The sequence below is a fragment of the Pteronotus mesoamericanus genome, unplaced genomic scaffold (assembly GCF_021234165.1).
Source record: "Pteronotus mesoamericanus isolate MK-2021 breed Mesoamerican mustached bat unplaced genomic scaffold, CSHL_Meso_final contig_78, whole genome shotgun sequence".
NCBI classification, from domain to species: domain Eukaryota; kingdom Metazoa; phylum Chordata; class Mammalia; order Chiroptera; family Mormoopidae; genus Pteronotus; species Pteronotus mesoamericanus.
In genome coordinates this window covers 18,174,762-18,198,165 of record NW_026555258.1, presented here as the reverse complement: position 1 = coordinate 18,198,165, position 23,404 = coordinate 18,174,762, and the positions used below count along the sequence as shown (strand labels likewise).

The following is a 23,404-nucleotide window of genomic DNA, read 5'->3' as shown; positions in this document are numbered from 1 at the left end:
TAGTTGCCCTTAACTTCATTCAAAGTAATTTTGTTAGATTGTATCATGACAGCTTCCTATCAGCGTGCATTAAAAAAAACTTACCAAAATCGGTAAATTTTTCTGCAGCCATTTTAACACTGAAGATGAGGAAAATAAGCAATATTTTTGGCATATTATGCTTTATTATTTCAATAAAAGTAAAAATGTAACTGAAATGCAAAAAAAGATTTGTGCAGTGTATGGAGAAGGAGATCTGTGACTGATCAAATGTGTCAAAAGTGGTTTGCAAAGTTTTGTGCTGGAGATTTCTCATTGGGCAATTCTCCATGGTACGGTAGACCAGTTGAAGTTGATAGTGATCAAATCCAGATATTAATTGAGAACAATCAATATTACACCACTCAGGAGAAGCCAACATACTCCAAATATCCAAATCAGTAAAGTTATTGGTGAAAATGAAAAATGTGGCTTTATTTTATGGAAAAAATCATACAGACTTTTTGGCTAACCCATAATAGCCTATCAAATAAAACAGGAACCCTTTAGTCCATACTGATATAAACTGACAGCTGACAAGGAACAGTATATTTACATTATCTTAAAGTACCCTTCCCCAAATATTCCTTTCCCCCTTTGTAAGTCCTGACCTTACAGTGGAGATGCCAAGCAACACCAGCTTAACCAAGTGATCAAAGAGCACATTACCAGTAACGCAACAAACTGAAATTATGTCCCATCTAATATGATGCAATGAAGAAAAAAAGAACATAACTCCTATGATGTTCCTGTCAAAGATATATACACTGAACCTAATCACAAGATAACATCAGACAAACTCAAACTGAGGGACACCCTAAAAGATAAATTGCCTGTACCTTTCAAGTGCCAAGGTCATGACAATGAAAGAAAAACTGAGGAACTGTTTCAGATTAAAGGAGACTAAGAAAAACATGAATTCTAAACAGAACATGTGATTTGGAATATTTGTTTTACTCTAACAAACATTATGGGGCTACTGGCAAAACTTGAATGGGAACTGAGAATTGGAGGGAAGTAATGTATCAATGTAAACTTCTAATTTTTTTTTTATCCTCCCAAGGAAATGCTTACTGATTTTAGAGAGAGGCAAAGAGAGGAAGAGACATAATATGAGAGAGAAACATTGATCATTTGTTTTTCACATGTGCCCTGACTAGGTACTGAACCTGCAACCTAGGCATGTGCTCAGACCAGGAACTGAACCTGTGTCCTTTCAGTTTGGTGAATGTAGCCTAACCAACTGGGCCACATTGGCCAGGGCTTAAGTTTCCTGATTTTGACCACTGTATCCTGGCTATGTAGGAGAATGTCCCTGTTCGTAGGGAAAAAAAAACATGCTAAGCGTTAGACAATGCAGACAAACCAGATTAGCAATTAATTTTCAAATGCCTCAAGAAATCAAAAGTTCTTTTTATTGTATCAGCAACACTTTTCTAATTTTGTAATTGTCTCAAATTTTAAAGTCATTATTTAAAAAATGAAATAGGTGGAGGGAAAATTAAGAGAAAAAATCATGGTGGTTAATGATTACTGAAATTAAATGGATGTTTTCATCGATCTTTTGTTCCATACTTATCACTACTTAAGAATGCTAATAATTAGTAAAATGTTTGTGCCACAAAATGAAAAACCCCACCACTTTAATGAAGCTCCTTTCATTTTCACATAGTGTTACTTGAAATTTTAACTCTGCACTTTGTCATTTTAAATGAGCATTTCTTGTGTTTTGTTTTCATGATTTTAATTTTTACTATTTACCATCTCACTGAGAGAGAAGTAGTTTTCCAACATTTTGCTGTAACATTAAAATGTAAAATAAATACCTTTCTGAAAAATGGCCATCTTTTCTTTCTGTATGCTTAATAGCAGGACAACTATTTTTATACTTAAATACAGTCGTTTGCATAATGACGTTAAGTCAAGGAAGTATCACACACGATGTATATAATCTTATCACTAAGATTAAAAAGGAGCTGAAAAATTCCTATTGTTTAGTTACATGTTAAAGGTCATAATGTTGTAGTACAAGATGTTACTCACATGTTTGTGGAGATGCTGGTGTAAAGAAACCCAGTATGCTGTCAGTCATATAAAAGTATAGCATAAACAATTGTGTACCAATACATAATATGGATAATGTTAATAAACACCTATGTTACTGGTTTGTCTACTTTATCTACTTTCTGTTATTTTAGAGTGTATTCTATTTATTAAAAAAAAGTTTGCTATAAAACAGTATGTCATGCTATGCTGGCAGTAGCTTCATACATCTATTGTTTACTACAGGGGTCCCCAAACCACAGGGTTAGGAACAGGGCCACAATAGCAGGAGGTGAGGCCGAGGTAGAGTGAAGCACTTCTCTTTGGCATTACTACCTTAGCTCTGCCTGCTGTTCCTCCCCACCTCCTGCCCCCATCTGTGGAAAAATGCTCTCCCATGAAACCAGTTCCTGGTGCCAAAAAGGTTGGGGACAGCTGGTTTACATCTCTTGATTGCATCATTTTCTCTTGTACTTGATTTTATCTTATGTTGTTTTATGAACTCAGTGTTACCAAAGTGTACAGTGTTTATGAAGTCTGCACTGGCATACAGCAATGTCCTAGGACTTCACATTCACTCACCACTCTCTGACTCACCCAGAGCAACTTCCAGTCCCTACAACTCCATTCATGGTAACTGTCCTATACAGGCTTAACAATTTTCTTTTCCTTTTATACAGTAATTTTAATGTAACTTTTTAATGTTTAGATGCACAAATACTTACCATTGTGTTACAATTATATACAGTATTCAGTACATTAACATGCTGTACAGACTTGTAACCTAGGAATTATTAGCCTAGGTGTGTGGTAGGCTATACCACCCAGGTTTGTATAAGTGCACTCTGTGATATTCACACAATGACAAAATCACCTAATGATACATTTCTCAAAACACATCCCAGTCGCTAAGTTGCAAATGGTTGTAACAAGCCTTTTATTTATACCTTTTAATAGCATCTTTAGGTTATATACAAATTTTTTATGTTATCAGGTAAAGCACAACTGTCAACACCATGTTCAAAGCATCATCATGTTTGAGAACAATTTTAATATTTTATCTCACTGATTTTTAAAACTATGCTCTTGGAAAGCCCATTGTATGTGGACTACTGAGCACCACCATCCCATTTCAAATACGGCAGTTTATGTCATCTATTTATACCGGGCTCCTCAGTAAGATTTTAAGGTTCTATTTCTTACACCTTTGAAAACTTACTTAGACTTCTACACTTTGGGCCCATAATTAGGTGAGGGATGGTGGTGGTGTCAATCAATCAAAAAAGACTCAGAGCTGACACAGGGGTTAGATTAGCAGATAGGAACGAAAGCAGTTATTTTAACTACTGCGTGTGTGCACACGCACACAAAGGTGAGTAGAGATATGGAAGATAAAATAGAGTGCTGTCCAACCAAATTTCCTGTGATGATGGAAATGTTCACTATCTATGTTGTTCAATTTGATAGCCACTAGCCATATATGGCTAGGGAGCACCTGAAGTTTGCCTAGTCCAGCTGAAGAAATGAGATTTTTATTTTGAAATTTATTTGTCTAGGAAAAGACATCATTATAATGAGGTTCTAAGTGGAATAATAGTTCCTTTTCCTCCTAGATTATGATGATTAAATCTTATCAAAATTAAGCCTGCACGAACAAAAGTAAACTTAACCTCACTGACTTGATGTCATTATACCTCCAACACAGTTCTATTTCTTTATATTAAGCAATTCTCTATATATGCTTGCAGTTGCTAGTATTACAGTTATTGTCGTTCCTCTTCACTCCTTCCTCGTTGGCATAAGGGATATCATAGTGGAGAAATATAAAAAGCCATTGTATATATTGTCTTAATCATTCTGGAGTTTTCAATATACTCTACGTTAAGTATTTCATTGAACACTGAATACAAAGGTCTTGCTGAATAGCAGGCATGCAAAAAATGCTTTTGACAGCAAAAATCTGAGAAATTAACACCTGGGGAAAAAACCCTTTACTCCATAAGTAACTCTGTAGTTTCTATTTTTAATTAGGCAAAAGAATATTTAAGTTAAAAAAAAAAAAGAAACTGAGGCATACTCTCCACTGAGAAAAACAGAAAAATTGGAGAAAGGAACAATAAATGTTTTCTGTGATTCTGACACTAAAAATTACAATGCAGAATTCCTATTACAGGAGATTATATTTAAATGTTCAGCAACGAATCTATGGAATCACTGCAACACTGACTATAAATAAAGAAAATGGCAGTATGATCAAAACACCAACACATATTTTTGAGGCAGGGGAGAGAAATATACTTCATGTAGAATTTAAACATGCTCAGATTATGTGAAGAAGGCATTTCTAAAATTGAGATGGAAATGAGTATACAATAAAATGCACATATTTTAAGTGTTCCGTTTGATGACTTTTTAGGGAAATTTTAGAGAAAAATCCTTCCATGGTCATCTCTTTGAAGATTTATAAACTTCCACCTATGAGATCAAGAAAAACTGCCTATACAATAACGGCTGCTCTTAACATAACCAATTCTCAAATGCTGTACCTCAAAATATGATATAAATTTTTTAGCTATAATTTTAGTTTAAATCAAGGGACAAAAATACTTGATATTCACCTAACCCTCTGGCAAGTATGCTCATAAGCTGGAAAAGAAGTTATGTGCATTGGGGTATCCTGTTATTCAGAGAATAAAACAGAATGAAACAGTAATTTATCAGCTTCCCAGAGCTGTCAAAATACAAGACATCTGAAACATTTTATATATGCAAACAGGTACCTTCAATTTTGAATTCAGCTTTGTGGTAGAACTTTGAAAAGAGAAATTATTATATTTTATGAAACATCAATACATAAAAATTACACAAAAGTAACAAAACAGAAAGAGTACTGGGAAGAAATCAAGGCTATCAAAGAATAAACTAGGTCATTTGGGCTGGCTCTGGTTGCCAAGCAACTGGGATTTCTTACTGTTTCCCTTTAGAATAATCCAGTCTTTAAGAGTTTTATTAAATTGCTTATTTCTTCCTCAAGACTTATACTAACATATTTAGGAATCACACTAATGAGAAAACTGTACAACTTACATAAAAAAAAAATTAAAAGCTCTACTGAAAGACAAGAAACAAAATATAACTTCTTCAAAAGGATCAGTAAGAAAAATAAATACGTTAATTACCTGAAATTTAATCTATAAAATCAACTCAATTCCAATTATGTTTTTTGGGGGTAGAGGTTATCAAAATAATTCTAATATATCTGGAAGAATAAGTGACATGTATTGACCAGTTAATTTCATAAAAGAGAGAGTAAAGAATGGGCCTTACCCTATAATATATTAAGCCATAGGGACATTGAAACAGGAATCAAACAGAATGGAATCCAAAAGGCAGTCCAAATTAGACATGTAGCGCATACTACGTGAGCATCTGTCTCATGAGGGGAGACTGAGGTCATGCAAGCAGAATATGTAGGCATGACTAACAAGTGTATATATGCATGTTGTAAGTAAGTATAGCATGTTTATAGAAAACTAGAACATGACAAAGAACATGCTTCACATATGCGGATAATAGGTTATCAAAAAGATAACCAAGGAGAAACTGATCACTAGAAGTAAAATAAAGACCAAAAAATCCTAACCTTACTCTCTAACCCTAAAATATTTCTAATAAAAGATTTACATATTAATAGGTCATTTCAAAGAGAGCTTATGGAATCAAAACCAGGAGCTCTTAACCCTGTGACCTAAGATTGAAATTCTCTATAGGATGTGATAGACACTCAGTAGTGCTATGGTTTCCTGAGGAGATATAAAATTTAAAAAAAAAAAAAAAGATTTACATATTAAAATACAAACAACTAAAACACAGAAGTAGGAGAACATAGGTAAATTATTTTTAATTTTACTAAGCTAGGTCTTTATGAGTATGGTATTAAAATCAGAAACTGTAATACAATCTTAATAAATTTATTGTACGAAAATATATAAAAAAACTGTATTATTAGCACACAAAACTCATAAGAGACAAAGTAAAATGGTGGTTGCCAGGGTCTGAGAGGACAAGGGAATGGGTACAGAGAATAAGTTGGGGAAGAAGAAAAAGTTCTGAGGATGGATGCTGGTGTTGGGTTGCATAATGTGAAGGTACTTAATGCCACTAAACAGTATACTTAAAAATGGTTAAAATGGTAAAAGCCCACAGTAACAGAAATCACTATAAATACTTTATAAGTTACCAAATAAAAATATGTATTTTTATTATCTTAAAAACAATAAGATATAATTTCTCACCTATCATATTAACAGAGACAAGAAAATTGCTCATACATTATCAGTGACACCCAAAGAGAGCACATAATCTTTACAGAAAGCAATCATATAACATATATCAAAATATAATATATGCATATGCTTAATCCCAGCAATTTCACTGCCAGAAAGATAAACTAATTGGAAACAATCTCAATGTCTATTATTAAAAACAAAAATTGCCCTGGCTGGTGTGGCTCAGTGGATTGAGTACTGGACTGAAAAACAAAAGGTTGCCAGTTCAATTCCCAGTCAGGGCACATGCCTGGGTTGTGGGCCAGGTCCCCAATAGAGGACATGTAAGAGGCAACGACACACTGATGTTTCTCTCCATCTCTTTCTTCCTCCCTTCCTCCCTCTCTAAAAATAAATAAAACCTTAAAAAAAAAAAAACAAAACCTGTTACAGTTGTTCCATAAAAGGGAATATCATGCATTTAAAAATTATAAACTAATTCTGTATTTGTTCTAATGAAACAATGTCTGACAGCTTTCAAAACATTAGACTTCCTTTGGTGTAAAATTATATACATAGATGATAATATACCTAAATAGAGAATGGGCATAGATCAAAATGTTAGTTATCTCTGGGTAACTAAGTTGTTTTTTTTTATTTTGTTTTGTTTCTTAACTTTTTTAATTGTTTTATGTCTTCTCATGAGAATGTATCCTATTTATAATTTATAAGGCAATTTTTCATTTTAAAAAGTCTACATTATTTAAAAATAATATTTCACTTACACTTGATTTTATACAGCTTATATATGTCATTAGTATCTCTTGGAACAAATTAGGAATTACATATGGAAAATAGTTACTTTTTAAAAAATAACGTGGAAAACTTATTTAAATTCAGCAGCGTGCATTATAAATTACTTTCAACACACAATCAAAGAGCTGGAAGAATTCTTTCACCTACAGGAAGAGTATCGGAGCCAGACATGCTCTTAACATAATAAAAAAAAAAAAATCTGTCTTAAAACGTTACTTGTTTTGTGGTAAAAATTTTTTCTACCCTTAAGTAATTTCAAATTACTATTTTAACTACTTAAAAAGTCAACCTGGAGAGACAGGGAAGATTCAGCATCAACTACACCATAATAAAAACTGGAAAATAGGTAAGAAATGTTGGTATTCTACATTCCACATTCATCTTGAAATCACTTAATGAACATATCTATATAAATTCTTATTAACATCTTAAGTTCAGTTACTTAACATCACAATAGAAGCATCATTCAACTTCTTAATGCCTTTGTTATATATTCAGTGAAAAGAACTGACTTCTAAAGTTCCTTTTACATCTGAGATTTTTGAGACATCTATAACAATGTAAGTTTTTTCTTTTTTTCTCACGAAAACAGTTTCAAGGAAAAAAACTAAGTATTTGGCATTTTTAACACCTTAACCTCAAGCTTCACATTTCTAAAGGGCTTTACTTTCTGATATTTAAGCTTTTAGGTTAGAATTTACATACACAATCTTTACTAATAAACCATCCTAAGATAAAAAAAAAAAAAAACCAAAAACTTTTCCCCCCTCTGAAACACAGAAAATTAACTTTAAGCTATTATATTTATTTAATAACTTTTTAAAAATGCCATTAATACTTACAGCTTGATTAGGTAGATTGTCAGTCTTAAGTTCTCTGTGATTGGAATACTGAATAAAAATAGGCTGGCTTCGAAGATGAGGAGTAACAGGAGTGTAGTAATTCACCATAGTAATAGCAGCTTCTTCAGAAGCCATTTCTAAGAAAGCCTGTAATCAACACAAGAAGGTAAAGAGGAAGTTTTTGATTTTGAAATACAGCTATGAACTCTCTTGTCATTCTAGCTTGCTCTAAACTCATTCATTCTCAATCTAAATAATATTGCTCCCAAGGGAATGAAGAAATTTTTGCTTCAATTTGTATCACTGATATTAATTGGGAATAAATTTAAAAAGTTGAGTTCAGTAAAGGATTTGGGACTGCCAGTTGATTAAATGATTTCATGTGGGTTTTGGTTTTTCTCTTTTTTATGTTTCTCTTAAATCTAGAAATAATTAAAAAGACAAAAATAAAGTGTGCATCACCACTGTAAATGGATGCTTTCAGAAGTGGGGATTTAACAGTTCTTTTCTAAAAATTCTCTAACAGTGATGAGGCATAATGATTTGTTCTTTACCTTTTTATAAAACAGCTGTTTATGAATACAATTAAATAGAGTAGTCAGGAGCAGAGGCTCAATTGTTCAAATTATGAAAATGGGAGAACTTCCTATGTTAAGTCAATATTGATTGGAGTCACTCAAGTGACAATTTTTAAATATCTGTAATTACTGTATTAGTATTAGATATTTGCAGAGTAACACAGGACAAGCTAAGATGGAAGATGCACCTTGGTATTTATAACTTATTCTATATATGGCTTCTTCTGGCTATCAGGACTCCTGTAACTTCTATTATAGGAATAGGATACTCATAAAGCTTTAAGATGGCAGGCTTTGCCACCTATCTTAATGGTTAATTAGGAAGATAAAATACAGACATACATTCACCACTCTGAACCCTCAGAACCACCTTATTCAATTGGCAAGCATACGGTAACCAATTCAAATTATGTATATAACATTTATAATTTATTTATAAAATATGTATTTAACAACAAAATTTACTGAACACAGCAAATGGTTAAGTATCTATAAGCTGAACTTTCTTTGCTTATAATTACCTTACTTGGCAAGTATTTCCATTTGGCAAATATTCCAGGCAAAGGAGTATTAACTTAATGAATGTTAAATATGATACTTCACTGAATTTATCAACTATCACAACTGAATTGATTAAATGAACTAATAAAAACATTTTATTAAGCAGTAATGTAAGCCACACAACAGTGGACCAAATACCATTAGTTAATTGATCCACAATGAACAAATAATTTCTCCATCTTCAAGAAATAAAATAAACTTTGAGTCATTTATACCATCTAAAAGGTGGTATAAATCCACTATCCAATTGTATCAGTAATATACTTTTTCTAACATTTCTAAGAAAGGAGGATAAAAATGATCAAGATAAAAATAGCTATGGCAACATTCTCCATCTTGTTTTTAATCATCTCTTCAACAAAAAAAAATTGTAAACTGTATTTTAATAATATTCACTATATGGGGAAAGTGTCTCTTCTTTAAACTCTTTACTACATGTTAAGAACAAACTCAGTGTTTAACATGAGTCACACAAAGGAAAAACTAAACAATGTATTTGGAATAGTACATGATTCTTAGCACAGAAAGTTTTTTCCTGAAAGTATACAGAACACAAGAATTCATATGTGAAAATAATTTTTTCACATGGAATCCAGTAAATATTTTATTTGTTTTTCTAAAGTATTCAGTCAGAAGAATCAATTTTCATTATGTGGGTGCAAAGAAAATCAAGTCAATATCCACAGAAAGGCTGCTGAAAATAATTTCCTTTGTGCCCTCAATACCCTAACTCCAAGTACCAAGGGAAAGATTACACCTAAAAGTATTTCTAGTGACTCACATCAGAATCTCTGGCTTAAGTATACTACTAACAAGACATTTTTCAAACAGAATTTATGATCAAAAGACAAGCAATCAACGTAACAGCCAATTAGCACTACCGGTAAATAAAAATCCGGAACTAACAGTAGAGACAAAGGAAAGTATGACACTGCCTGATGCCTCTCACAGACATTTGTAATGATGTATAGGATACACTATGGAAACACGATAATATACACGATACATGGCTGTTAGACATCTCACATCATTAGACATGGCCACGTTGGCTCTTTTCAAACTATGCAAACCTACCATTCTTAACAGAGGCAACCGTGTTAAAATAAAAATCTTAGTACATGTACTATCTCCAAGAGACTTAAGGGAAGTGTGGAGACACAGCAAGGGTTGAATACTAAGACATGTTATTTAACTTCTAGAGATTAATAACCTCATCCAAATTAAACAGAGATGTTAGTTTATAGTTTACTAAAGATATGGGACCGAATCAGACATCATCATCCAGTATCTAGCAAGATTAATGCTAATCAATTTATTTATAAATATATTTAAAATGTGCTTCTTAAATTTTATTAATGAAAAGTACAAGAAACACAGGGACTTATCACAATATACAACAGTGTCTAGGGCCTATATTTGTTATCCTCTTCTTTGCAGCAATGCTCAGTGTAAAAGATTTTCAGGGCAACTTAAAACTAGAACTAAAAAATTCATTCCATTGGGTTCTGAGCTGGAACAAGAAAGCATGCAATTATTCAAATAAATATGACAAGTATTATAATTTTATCATGATCACAGCAAAAGCAAGTTTCCTTATTCATCTTAAGAAAAACCTATTAACTTCTGAAATGAAGAACCTCTTACAGTCTCTTTCAAATTATTAAAGAAGCTACATATTAATTCTACAACTAAAATACACTAAAAATTTATATGTAGATTTTGGAAAACTTACATGTTCTATAATTTGCCTATGAGGTATAATTTATATTCTCTCTCTTTCTCCATCAGGGCATTCTGATAATCACAGGATATCTGCATAAACTATTTTGTAATTAAAAAAACAAAATGTGTTTTATTAAGGAGGTAAAAGACCAATCAATAAATAAGAGATAATCCTGTTTCCTATGTTAATATTTTTGTTTCCTGTCATACAAAAAAATACTTTAAAAACTACTTCAAACAGAAGGAAATTTAGAAAATACAGAAAAGTTCAAGAAAATAAAAATCATCTTTAATACTAATACCAAGAGACAGCATTATGGGCCAATCTTTAAATATTACATACCTGGCTTTTTCCTTTCAACATCAAAAGATTAGTTACTTTGCCAAATGGTAGACCTAATGATATGACCTCTGCTTCGGTGGCATCACTTGGAATTTTGCGAAGATGGAGAACACGAGAAGGCGAACAGGGAGGTCTATCTCCTTTAAATTTCTTGTTGTCATTCCCATTAGCTAAAGAAGTAAGATTTTCAAAAAATTACTGAAACTAATTTGGGTTGACATACTACATTAACCATATTGTCACATTTGATCCTACAAGAGTGCTCTCTGTGAAAAGCTCTGCAAAATCCATTACATGAATAAAACAAGATGTAAAAAGAAAGCTGACTACTTATAGGAAGTAAAAGATAAATGACTACTTATAGCAGTAATATATAAAATAATAGAATATGTTACAGTAGTAAAATAATAATGTTTTGGGGGTTATAGTATTATATGAAATGTAAACTGTACGACAGTAAAACAAAGGATATGATGAGGGAAATGGAAAACTTCTTACATTATATTTCCGTCTTCTAATATTTTTTGAAGGTAGACTGGTAAATTTAAGATGCATATTGTTTATTTAACTTAAGAGCAGTCACTTAAAGTAAGCCCTGTCCTTACCCCATTCTGTTGTCGATGTCATGAAATTACATCTTTATATACTGTGTCTGGAAATACAAACTACAAACTAAAAATTCTTTTAAATTCATTCATCTCCTAAATAATGTTGAAAACAAAATATGAAGTTACAAACCAAGTCACTTGAAAGCCTTTACATTAATAATTTAAAAAACAGTATTAGTCTCTTAAATTGTGCAGAAAACAAAAAGTGGCATTATAAACCATTGTTAGAATACTAGCCTTTATAATTGCCCATGTATTTTATCTTCATTAAGATCTTTATTTCTGTATGGTTTTTGTCTAGTGCCCTTTATTTTCACCCTAAAGAGTTCCCTTGAGTATTTCCTGTAGGGCAGGTCTAATATAACAAACTCCTCAGCTTTTGTCTTAGAATGTCTTAATTTCTCCACCATTATTTTTTTAATCAGTGACGTGACTTTAGAGTCAGATGAGTTACACATAAGTTGTCTAATTTCTTTCTTAAAAATTCAACTTATTTAAACTAAAAAAAAAAAAAAAAAAAACCCATAAAAAAACAAAAACACCTGTGAATGAGAGCTATGCCAAACATAGAACTCTTTGACAGGTTGACTGTTTTATTCTTTTAGAACTTTGAATACACTGGTCAACTGCCCCATGGCCTCCAAAGTTCTTGATGAGAACTTATTCTTACTGAGGATCCCTTGTATGCGATGAGTAGATTCTCTTTTGCTGCTTTCAAGATTCATTGTCTTTTGAATGTTTGATTATAATGTGTTTCAGTGTGAGTCTCACTGAGTTCATCTTACTTGGAGTTCACTAAGCTTCTTGGATATTTACGGGTTTATTCATGTTTTTCATCAAATCTGGGGAGATGGTAAATCTAGAAATCAGATTCTTCCCCTTCTCCAGAGCTTTCTGGGTTTTGTTTGTTTTATTTATTGTATCTCTCTCTCTCTTTTTTTTTTTGATAATTGAAGGCTGCTTCTGTGCCAAGGATGAGGTTGAGGTGTAAATTTAAGGTCTTCTCAGGTTTCTCCCGTGCGTTTTCCTGAGTATGCATGATTTTCCCTGTAAATACAGTTTTTTTTTAATGTCCTAGTCTTTTTTAATGTCTGGCTCCCAAAAGAGAATAAAAAAAGAAATGAAGTAGGGGAAGAAGAGCACTGGCTCTTTGTATCTCCTGGTAGTCACTTGGTAGAGAGGGTGACCTGGCCTGTAACAATAGGGGGAGATACTGCCTCTTTGTTGGCAACTATCTGATCTAATGAAGCAGTTACCTGTCAGAGAACCTAAAGGATAAGGTCCTTTTTGCCCAACCTAGCAACCACAAGCTGTTTGTAAGCTGTTCCTGGAACAGAGAAACAGCTGCTTGCCATGTGACTAGGGGTGGGGGATGGTAGCTGCTACTGTGCTAAGAGCTTAAAATTAACCATAATTTACTTTCCAAGTCTACCCCTGGAACCTGCAAGCCTTCAAAAGACTCAAGAGTTCCAAATTAGTTACAGATTTTGGCAATGCAATTGTCTACAGAGGAAATCAGATTCCTGGTGCTTCTTATCCTGCCATCTTTCCAGAATCCACCCTCAATTATCTTTTAAATTAACAAGAAAAAATGAGAAAGGAAAGTCATGTATGCATATAATTACCACTTTGTGTAGACCCAAGTTTCCACCTGGTACCATTTTCCTCAAGAGTGAAGAATTTCCTTTACCATTTCATAAAATGAAAGTATATTACTAAGAAATGCTCTCAGCTCTTTTGTGCCCCAAGAAAGGCCTTTTCAAATAGACAAAGAATTCCAGTTTCATTGTATTTATTTTCAACACTTTAATGATGTTGCTCCACTGTCTTCTGGCTTGCACAGTTTCAGGCAAGAAATCTCTGGTCATTCTTCCTATGAATAAAATGTTATTTTTTCCTCCTCTGGCTACTTTTAAGATTTGTTCTACATTCCTGGTTTTCAGCAACTTGATTATGATGTGGTTTTTGATGTGTTTATCCTACTTGTGGTTCTTTGAATTTTTTGGATATGTGGGTTTATATTTCGAATATTTTTAGTTATTTCTTCAGTTGTATTTCTGCTTCCCCATCCCCATCTTTTTCTTTGGGACTTCAATTATATGTCTGTGTAGATCACTTGATATTGTTCTAGAAGTTACTAAGGCTCTTTCATTTCTTTTTCAGGGTTTTTTTGGGTGTCTGTGTTTTAGTTTCTATTGCTGTCTTCAAATGCACTGATCATTTCTGTAGAATATAATGTGCCGTTAATGCCATGCCAGGTATTGTATTCAGGTATTATATTTTTACTTTTAGAATACCTATTTGATTTTCTTTCATTTTTTCCCTTTGTTATGATGATATTTTATTTTAAATCCCTGAACATACTTTTAGTAACTTTCAAAGTCCAAATCTGCTAATTCAATCTTCTCTGTCATTTTCTAGGTCTTTTTCAATTGACTGATTTTTCTCCTGATTATGGTTTATAATTTTGTGGTTCTTTATATACTTGGCAATTTTTTAAAAGATTTTATTTATTTAATTTCAGAGAGTGAAAGGTAGAAGAAAGGGAGAGAAACATCGAACAGTTGCCTCTTGCACACACCCAACCAGGAACCTGGCCTACTACAATCTAGGAATGTACCTTGACCAGAAATCAAACTGGTGACCTTTTGGTTTGTGGGATAATGTCCAACCCACTGAGCTGCACCAGTAAAGGCAATACTTGGCGATTTTTGACTGGATGCTAAACACTGTAAGCAACAGAATCTCTTTTATTACTTTAAAGTACCAAAGTCTTGGACTTCCAGTCAAGATGGCAGGGTGGGTAAACACAGCTCACCACTTGCACAACCACATCAAAAATATACCTAAACTATAGAACAACCAGCATTCAGAGCCATCAAAAATTGAGCTGAATGGGAAGTCCTACAACTATGGAATTAAAGAAACCACATAGAAACTGGTATAAGGGGCAGAGGCACAGAAAAGGCTGGTCCCACACACACGTATCGCAGATAAAAATTGAGAGCATAACTCAAGAGCAAGGCATCCCAGCCCCATCCCAGCCCCCCAGCTCAGGGTTCCAGTGTCAGGAAGATAATTCCTCATAACTTCTGGCTGTGAAAACCAGCAGAGACTGAACCTGTGGAAGACGGAAACTGCTGGAATCCCAGGCAGCTCATCTTAAAGTGGCCACACACAGACTTACTCGGATTTATTCCCTCTGAGCTTCAGTGCCAGGGCATCCAACTGAAAGTCACCAGAGACACATGGGGAGGAAATGAATTATCTGGCATCAGGTTGAAACCCGAGAGGCAGCCTTCTTCCAGACAGAAGTGCTAACTGAAACTACTTTTCCTTTTCTGAGCCCTCCCCCAACAGAGAGGGCAGGTGGAGGGGGAGCATATCTGAGACTTCATCAACCTGGGTCACACTTTGCCCCAGGCTGGTGAGTCCCTGAGGCCCTGCCCCACCCAACTTTTAGGCCCACCCAACCTGCTTCCAGCGGCTTTTCCATAAGAAAGGTTTATAAGACCCATGATTCAGATTTTCCTAAATTCTCTCAAACAAGTTGCATCTGGCATCAGTGAACACCACACTTCTGGCTAAGTCATCCCAGGCCAGGACTATCGGCAGCCGTTCTTGGTTCACAGCTTAGCTTCTTGTGGGTACTGCCAAGCACAGCACAAGTAGTTACCATCTGCAGATCAGTTTGTAGCTAATGGTGTGTGACCCAGGACAGAACACAGGTGGTGGCTGACCTTGGGTATGCCAACAGCAATCAGGGTTCAACTATAAAAGGAGGGAGTACACAGCCCACACAGTGGGTGCACCTCGAGTACTCAGTTTGGGTAATAGAGGAGGCTGTGCCACCGGGTACTACAGAGCATCTACTACATTAAGCCACTCTATCAAGCCTGGGATATGTAGTAGCCCTGTCCATTACAGAGAAACAAACACAAGGAGGTTGCCAAAATGAGGAGACAAAGAAACATGGCCCAAATGAAAGAGCAGAACAAAACTACAGAAAAGGAGCTAAACAAAATGGAGAAAAGCAATCTATCAGATGCAGAATTCAAAACACTGCTTATCAGGATCTTCAAGGAAATTAGTGAGGACCTCAACAGCATCAAAAATAACCAGTCAGAAACTAAGGATATATATGGCCCTGGCTGGTGTGGCTCAGTGGACTGAGTGCTGGCCAGCGAACCAACGAGCTGTCAGTTTGATTCCCAGTCAGGGCACATGCTTGGGTTGCGGGTCCTCAGTGGGGGGCATGCAAGAGGCAACACATTGATGTTTCTCTCTTTCTCTTTTTCCCCTCCCTTCCCCTCTGTCTAAAAATAAATAAAATCTTAAATATAAAAAAGAGAAACTAAGGATATACTAATGGAAATAAAGAACAATCTACAGGGAATCAACAATAAAGTGGATGAAGCCAAGAATCAAATTAACCATTTGGAACACAAATAAAACAACCAATCAGAACAGCAGGGACGAAAAGGAATCCAAAAAAACAGAGGATAGTGTAAGGAACTTCTGGGACAACTTCAAGCATACCAATATTCACATCAAAGGGATGCCAGAAGAGGAATAAGAACAAGAAATTGGAAATTATTTGAAAAAATAACGAAAGAAAACTTCTCTTATTGGTGAAGGAAATAAATATACAAATCCAGGAAGCACAGAGTCCCAAACAAGATGGACCCAAAGAGGCCCACAGTGAGACACATCAAAATTAAAAAGCCAAATCTTAAATACAAGAGAAAATCTTAAAAGGAGCAAGAGAAAAGCAGTTAGTTACCTACAAGGGAGCTCCCATAAAACTGTCAGCTGATTTCTCAAAAGAAACTTTGCAGGATAGAAGGGATTGGCAAGAAATATTCAAAGTGATGAAAAGCAAGGAAGGACCTACAACCAAGATTACCGAGCAAAGCTATCATTTAGAATCTAAGGACAGATAAAAGAGCTTCCCAGACAAGAGAAAGCTAAAGGAGTTTATCACCACCAACCAGTATTACGTGAAATGTTAAAGGGTCTTCTTTAATAATAAGAAAATCACAAATACGAACAATATAATCGCAATAAATTATATCTGTCAACGAATCTAAAAAACAAATCAAACAATTAGAATAAAAACATAATCATAGATAGAGAACATTTTGATGGTTTCCAGATGGGAAGGGGGATAAGGGGACAAGTGAAAAATGTAAAGGGATTAAGAAGCACAAAATGGTAGTTACAGAATAGGGACATAAAGTACAGCATAGGGAACCTAGTAGCCAAAGAACACATATACAGGACCCATGGTTATGGACAACAATGAGGGGATTGCCTAGGGTTGGGTAGAGGGGACAAAAGGGGAAAAACTGGGACAATTATAATAGCATAAACAATAAAATATAATTAAAAAAATAAAGTACCACACTCTTTTCTGGAAAAAAAGTTACTTTTAGATCAGGTAGCTGATGTGGAGCTTGTTTTTAAGCTTTATTAGGGTGAGTTTAGAGTAATCTTTGTACTTGAACTGGTGTACCCCTACTGTTAAGGTATCTGTGGCTTAATATTCAGCAATAGATTCAAATGCAGATTTCTGAAGCACTTTTCTCATAGAGCTCCCGCCTCTCCCATATTCAGCCCTTATGTTCTCTAGCCGCCTCAGCACTCCTAAACTCTTATCTCCAACTCTTCAACTCAGCAATTCTGCCATGTTTGCCTGGGTTCCATAACCTTATACAGTTTAGGAAAAAAGCCAGGATAGGGCTCACCTCATTCGTTTCTTTTTCTCTGAGATCACAGTCCTGCTAAAATAATAATATATTTGAAATAATAGCTACTTATAAAAATAAAAATTTTAAAAAGAGATGGGAAAAGAAAAAGAGGTTTATTTCCCACTCATGAAAAAAGTTGGAATGTAGAAATTCCAGATCTGGAATGGTGACATACAAAGTTATCATCAGTCAGGGTCTAGTTGTCTCTCTGTTAGGGTATAATCCTCATCCTATTTATCTAAGACGAAGGCTGGAACTCCTACATGCAGCAGGATAAAAGAGGAAATTAGCCCCCATGTAGAGATGCCCCAGAAGTAACATTTCCATTTCCATCTCATTAGCCAGGACTTAATCACATGACCATACCTAGCTATAAGGAAGACTGGCAAAATAGTAATTTAATCGTGGTAGCAATGTGCCCAGATAAAAATCCGGGTTCTGTTACTTAGAAAAAAGTATTGGAGTATATAATTAAACAGTCTCTGCCAAAATTCTTAAGATTAAATTTAAGAGGAAAAACACATGATTTATGAAGAAAAGTGTAAACCATTTTCATAACCATGTTCCTAGATGAAAGACAATACCAAAAAAAGGATCCACAATTCACATTAACATACCAATTTAATATAATTCTAATCAGAAGGCCTAAGATGTTGTGAGGAAAATATTGTGAAAAGAGGAATTATTTGTTTGAGAACTAGACTAAATAAAGTTCACGTGGAAGATACCCATAATAAGCTAAAATATATTTTAAAAAATTAATAACTAATATCTAAGTAGAATTACTGTATGTCCCAGTTTGCCTCAGACAGTCACAATTGGCACCACTGTTCTAGCATCCTATACAGTTTAACATCTTCCATTTTGGAAAAAAATATTATTAATAGTTGCACTGAAATAAGCTACAATAGGAATAGTGGAATCCAATGTTTTTAACTTGCAGTTTTTGCCATAGTCTCATCTAATAAATAATTTATAAACCCCATGTACAGTGGTTAAATTTAAAAGTCAACCAGTGAGAGACTGAATTTTTTCCCAACTGTTTCCACAGACAACATTCAGAGCCTTTGACTAAAAAAAATTTTTTTTAAAGTGTATAATGGGATACCAGTACCTGATAGCTTCTCATTCCTTTCATGTTTTTTTTTCCCATGAGCTGTACCAAAAAATATACATTTTATTACTATCTCCACAAAAGTTTTGCCTTTAATGCTTAACTATTTTACACTGAATTTTCATTAGTGTCTGATACTTCACTTTTGACAGAATGACTTCCCAAAGGCTTTATTGGGATTTATTGTAAGGATTCAATATTAAACCATTACTGGACAATAACTGATCTAGTGTTAGCATATCTAGTGATGATAAAACACATAATTTAACTGTTTGCAATGTCCAATTAATGGAATCAACATATTAACACCTGTAACTTCACTGTTTACATGCGGAGAAGGAACTTTGCAGGTTATATTAATTTAGAATTAACAGTGTATGGATTAATTTTATTTTATATTAACCTGGCCAATAAAATTCTCACATTTTTCAGTGACTAGAAGCCTGGCAGCCAAATGAAAAGCATAAGTAGCCAGCTTTTACAGAACTGCATATAGTACAGAAATATTTTTAATGTGTAAGTGATCTCAAAAAAAAAAAGGCGGGGGGGTGGGGGGGCGGGCGGAATTTCCAGCTGTCACTAGCCAAGCCACTCAGTGAAAGGTAAATTAAAAAGCTGCCATCTACTAGAGGTATGTAACAAGGAAGCCAATCTCTGTTCAGGGATTGTGATGGAGACATCTGAATGTTTGAATTTTTTTCTTCCCTTCTGGTATAGGAATTCCTAAGGCAATATAATTAGCATATACATTAGAACATGTTAGCACACAGTAATACTCTACGAAGTCTAGCAACACAAACACAAAACTACCCTGGAGATTCTCAAAGAAAAAAAACAATTCAGCTAGAGATTATCTCACAACCAAAAATTATAAATCTGCAAAAGTAAAAATAACATAGCATAATCAAATATTAACACATACAAAAACAGGAATATGAGAACCCCAAGAGCTCGAAAACTGTAAAATGTGAGGCTATAAAAACTTTGTTTTAAATGATTAAAGAATTAGGGAAGAAAAGGAATAGAAACCAGAAGAACAAGATACTGTTTTTTAAAAAACAAAACTTTAAAAATGAATCAAACAGAATATAAAGAAATGAAAAATATAAGCCCTGATATCAAAAACCCAACAGAAGGATTAAACAACACATCAGATGAAGATGAACAGGTGAGTGAATTAGAAAACCATTTTAATAAAGGAAATCATCCAAAATACAGGGTGACAATAAATATAAGAGATTAAAACAAATGTGGGACTGAATGAGGTGGTCCTAAAAACTGCAGTTCCAGAAGGAAGCAATTCTGTGGAGAGTCTGATCATTTCTAAGCAGGATAAATAAAAGTTTCCAGCAATGGTCCTCAACCCTGGCTGCATGCACTGAGATGTTTCACCTAAGCTGCTTTAAAATCAAAATAAAAAAAAGTGCTTAGACGGCCCCTCACTCCCTTCCCAGATAATCTGGAACAGGTGTGGGGTAAATCAAGGCATCTGTATTTTCTTCAAAGCTTCCCAAGCTACTTCAGTTAGCACCCAGTGTTGAGAACCTGTGATCCATACCTAGGCATATTTAGTGAAATCACAGAACAAAAATAAAGGAAAAATATTAAAATAACTACAGAGAATACTATCTACAAAGTATTAACCTAGACTGACAATAGACTTCTCAACAACAGAAGCCGAAAGAATAAAATAGTACATTCAAAGTACTGAGAGAAAATCCTCAATCTAGAATTCCAAATAGCTAACTATCATTCAATATCAATAGTGAAAGACATTTTTAGTCAGTATGAGAGGCTACTATTTATAGGGCTTTGATGAAAGAGCTACTAAAGAGGATGCGCTTCAGGAAGGGAAACATTGAACATAGGAAATGGGATACAAGAAGAAATTCAAAACATAAAAACAAAATAAACTGCTGCTGCCTGTTAAACTCTGATCTCATACTTCTTTCGTTTCCTAAGTAATCAATCAACCAAGATATAAGTCTTTCTGGTCATCCATTCCACTATGTAAACATGACCAAACAAATTAACTGGCTTCAGTTTTTAAAATAAGAACAAACACATGGGCCCCACCCTAGATGTACTATAACTGCAGAGTAAGGGCAGAATTTTTTTTTTTAAAGCCCACCAGATCAAAAAGATAATCAGGTTTAGGAACTTCATGTTCTAGCATTTCCTTTATCCATTAGTTCTCAAAACATGGTTCTCAAATGGCGGCATCACCTTTACCTGGGAACTTGTAGAATGCAAATTCTCAGGACCCACCCTTGATCTACCGAATTAGAAAATTCTAGGGATGGACTCAGCAACTATGCTTTATTTAACCAGCCCTCCAGGTATTTCTGATGCCAGCTCAACTTTGAGAAAGCTGCTTTAGTCTCACGCCCATGTTACTCTGTCCAGACTTCTACATGAATGAATCCCTTGCAGTTGCCCTGCCTACAAATCTTTCCATTTAGTCCTCTAGAGCAAGGTATCATGGTTGACAATTCCTATTTATTTTTAACCTCTTCACTCAATTTTCTTTTCATCTTTTGCCTTAACTGAACTTAGCGCAGTTCTCTAGATTCCTAACATAAAGGCTGTTCACTGTCCCAAACCCTAGGTAGCTCAGGGTATGGAAAAGTGAGGTCCCCTCACTCCGTAACTCCCTGTAACTCCAAAATATCTGGATAAAACCTCACCTTTTCTGAAAGGCTCTCCACTGTCACAGCTTCAGCTGTCAACTGTGTATGATACTCACTTACAAATCTCCATCATGTTGAGACCAGAAGAACCCACTGTCTACCTGACACTTCCATCCTGATGTTCCAAAGGAACTCAATCTGAACCTGCTTTGTTATCCAGTTCTGTTCTTCCTATAGTTTCTATTATAAATGAGTGGCATCACCATCTCTTCAATTACAAGTCCAAAACATGGAAATCATCAATGGGATTTCTTATTCAAACATTAAAAACAAATAGTAATCATCAATAACTATTAATTTCACCTTCTATAAGGTCTCTAATTCTCTCCATTACAATTGATATTGTTACAGTACAAATAGCCTCTTAACTGCTCACTCTCCATTATTACACTTCCTCAACTCATTTTACAGTCCTCAAATTTCAAAAATATTTATTTTTATATCATGCAGTACCTTATGGGCTGTGAATTATGTTTCAATTTTTAAAAATCATGTCATGCCCTGGTTGGTGTGGATCAGTGGACAGAGTGCCAGCCTGTGGACCAAAGGGTAACTGGTTTGATTCCCAGCCAGGGCACATGCCTGAGTTATAGGCCAGGTCCGCAGTAGGGGGCGTGCAAGACACAACCACACATTGATGTTTCTCTCCCTTTCTCCCTCCCTTATCCTCTAAAAATAAATGAATAAAATATAAAAATCACGTCACTTTGAATTTTAATATTGGATACTACTACTATTCTAAACCCATCATTATTAAATATAGGGTGGGGCAAAAGAAAGTTTACAGTTGTGAGTACATGACACAGTTTATTCTTATATTATTATTTTTTAATTATTGAGTTATTTTCCACATAAACCATACACCTACTTCTGCCCAACCCTATATAAGAGTTTAAATCTAGTTCTTTTACTCAATTGTTCAGGGTCATCGACTTACTGACAATTTTATCGCAACTGTGTAACAACACACAGAACATCAAACAAAAAAAGAATTATCAAATTAAATCCAAATTAATCCTTAAAATTTAAGAGAGCCATAACTCTTAATTTCATATACATAAATTTTACTGCAATAAATTTTAGTTTTTGTTATATATAAACACAGGCACTTCAACCTATGTTTATAAGATGAGCAAAATAAGAACAATGTAAAGAACTTTTTCTGAAACCCATGGAAAGAAAACATTTTAGATTTAAAAAAAAATGAAAACTCACCATACACACCTGTAGAAGGAGTAGAATTGTTCATGGTAAAAGGTCCGTTAATGATGCCAGAAGAAAGAAACTCATCAGGTCCCCGCTGAAAAGCAAGAGCAATATTCTGTTAATAAAACAAGTCTCAGATAATGATCCATATTTACTAGTAAAAATGAAGAAGTCAATATTACTTCATCTGATTATCAAGGCATTTAAGGAGATGTCCTCAAGAATCACAGAAGCTAAAGACTGGAAGTGAACTTTATAGTAAGGAAAAATTACTGCACATTTGCATGACTATTGCCTTTGAAGGGATTCAAAGGTACCAAAAAACAGAGCTGCCATCACATAACTGGGGCATAATTCTGCACCCTTTTTTGATGAAACCCAATCCTCTAACCTGTTACATTTGAACTACCAGAAACCATACTGAATAATACAAAAATTCACATGTTCTATGATGGCATTTATATAACATTCTCAAAATAACAAAATTATAGAGATGAAAAACAGACCAATGGTTGCCACGAAGCAGAGATGATTGGTGGGAGAATGGGAGTATGATTATAAAAGGGTACCATAAAGGAGATCTTTGTGATGATGAATTAGTTCTGTATCTTGATTGTGGTGACAGTTATATGAATCTAAACATGCAATAAAATGAAACAGATTTATTCAAAGGTACTGTATCAATGTCAATTGTGTTTGATAGCGTACTATAATTACGATGTCACAATTGGGGGAAAGGGTGCAATTGGGGGAAAGGGTGCATAGCACGCAGGAGCTCTCTATAGTTCCTTTACAACTTGCTGTGAAACTCATTTTTTCAAAATAAAAGTGAAAAAAAAAAAAAC

At 34.4% G+C, this 23,404-nt stretch overlaps 1 protein-coding gene and 1 non-coding gene across 3 annotated transcripts in view; one reads left to right on the top strand and one right to left on the bottom strand.

Annotated features, from left to right (window-relative positions):
• The window catches only part of PTBP3 (polypyrimidine tract binding protein 3), a 91,472-nt gene that overhangs the window by 38,540 nt on the left and 29,528 nt on the right, over window positions 1-23,404 (bottom strand). For both annotated transcript variants that reach the window (XM_054584519.1, XM_054584520.1), the window contains 3 exons: window positions 22,569-22,653; window positions 11,192-11,361; window positions 7,988-8,134 (listed from right to left, as the gene is read on the bottom strand). In XM_054584519.1, coding sequence (XP_054440494.1) covers window positions 7,988-8,134; window positions 11,192-11,361; window positions 22,569-22,653 — 402 coding nt within the window. The remainder of the gene's footprint in view (window positions 1-7,987; window positions 8,135-11,191; window positions 11,362-22,568; window positions 22,654-23,404) is intronic.
• LOC129079728 (small nucleolar RNA SNORA25) lies at window positions 5,754-5,880 on the top strand. The gene has a single exon (XR_008530090.1). It is a non-coding gene; the product is annotated as a small nucleolar RNA SNORA25 (small nucleolar RNA).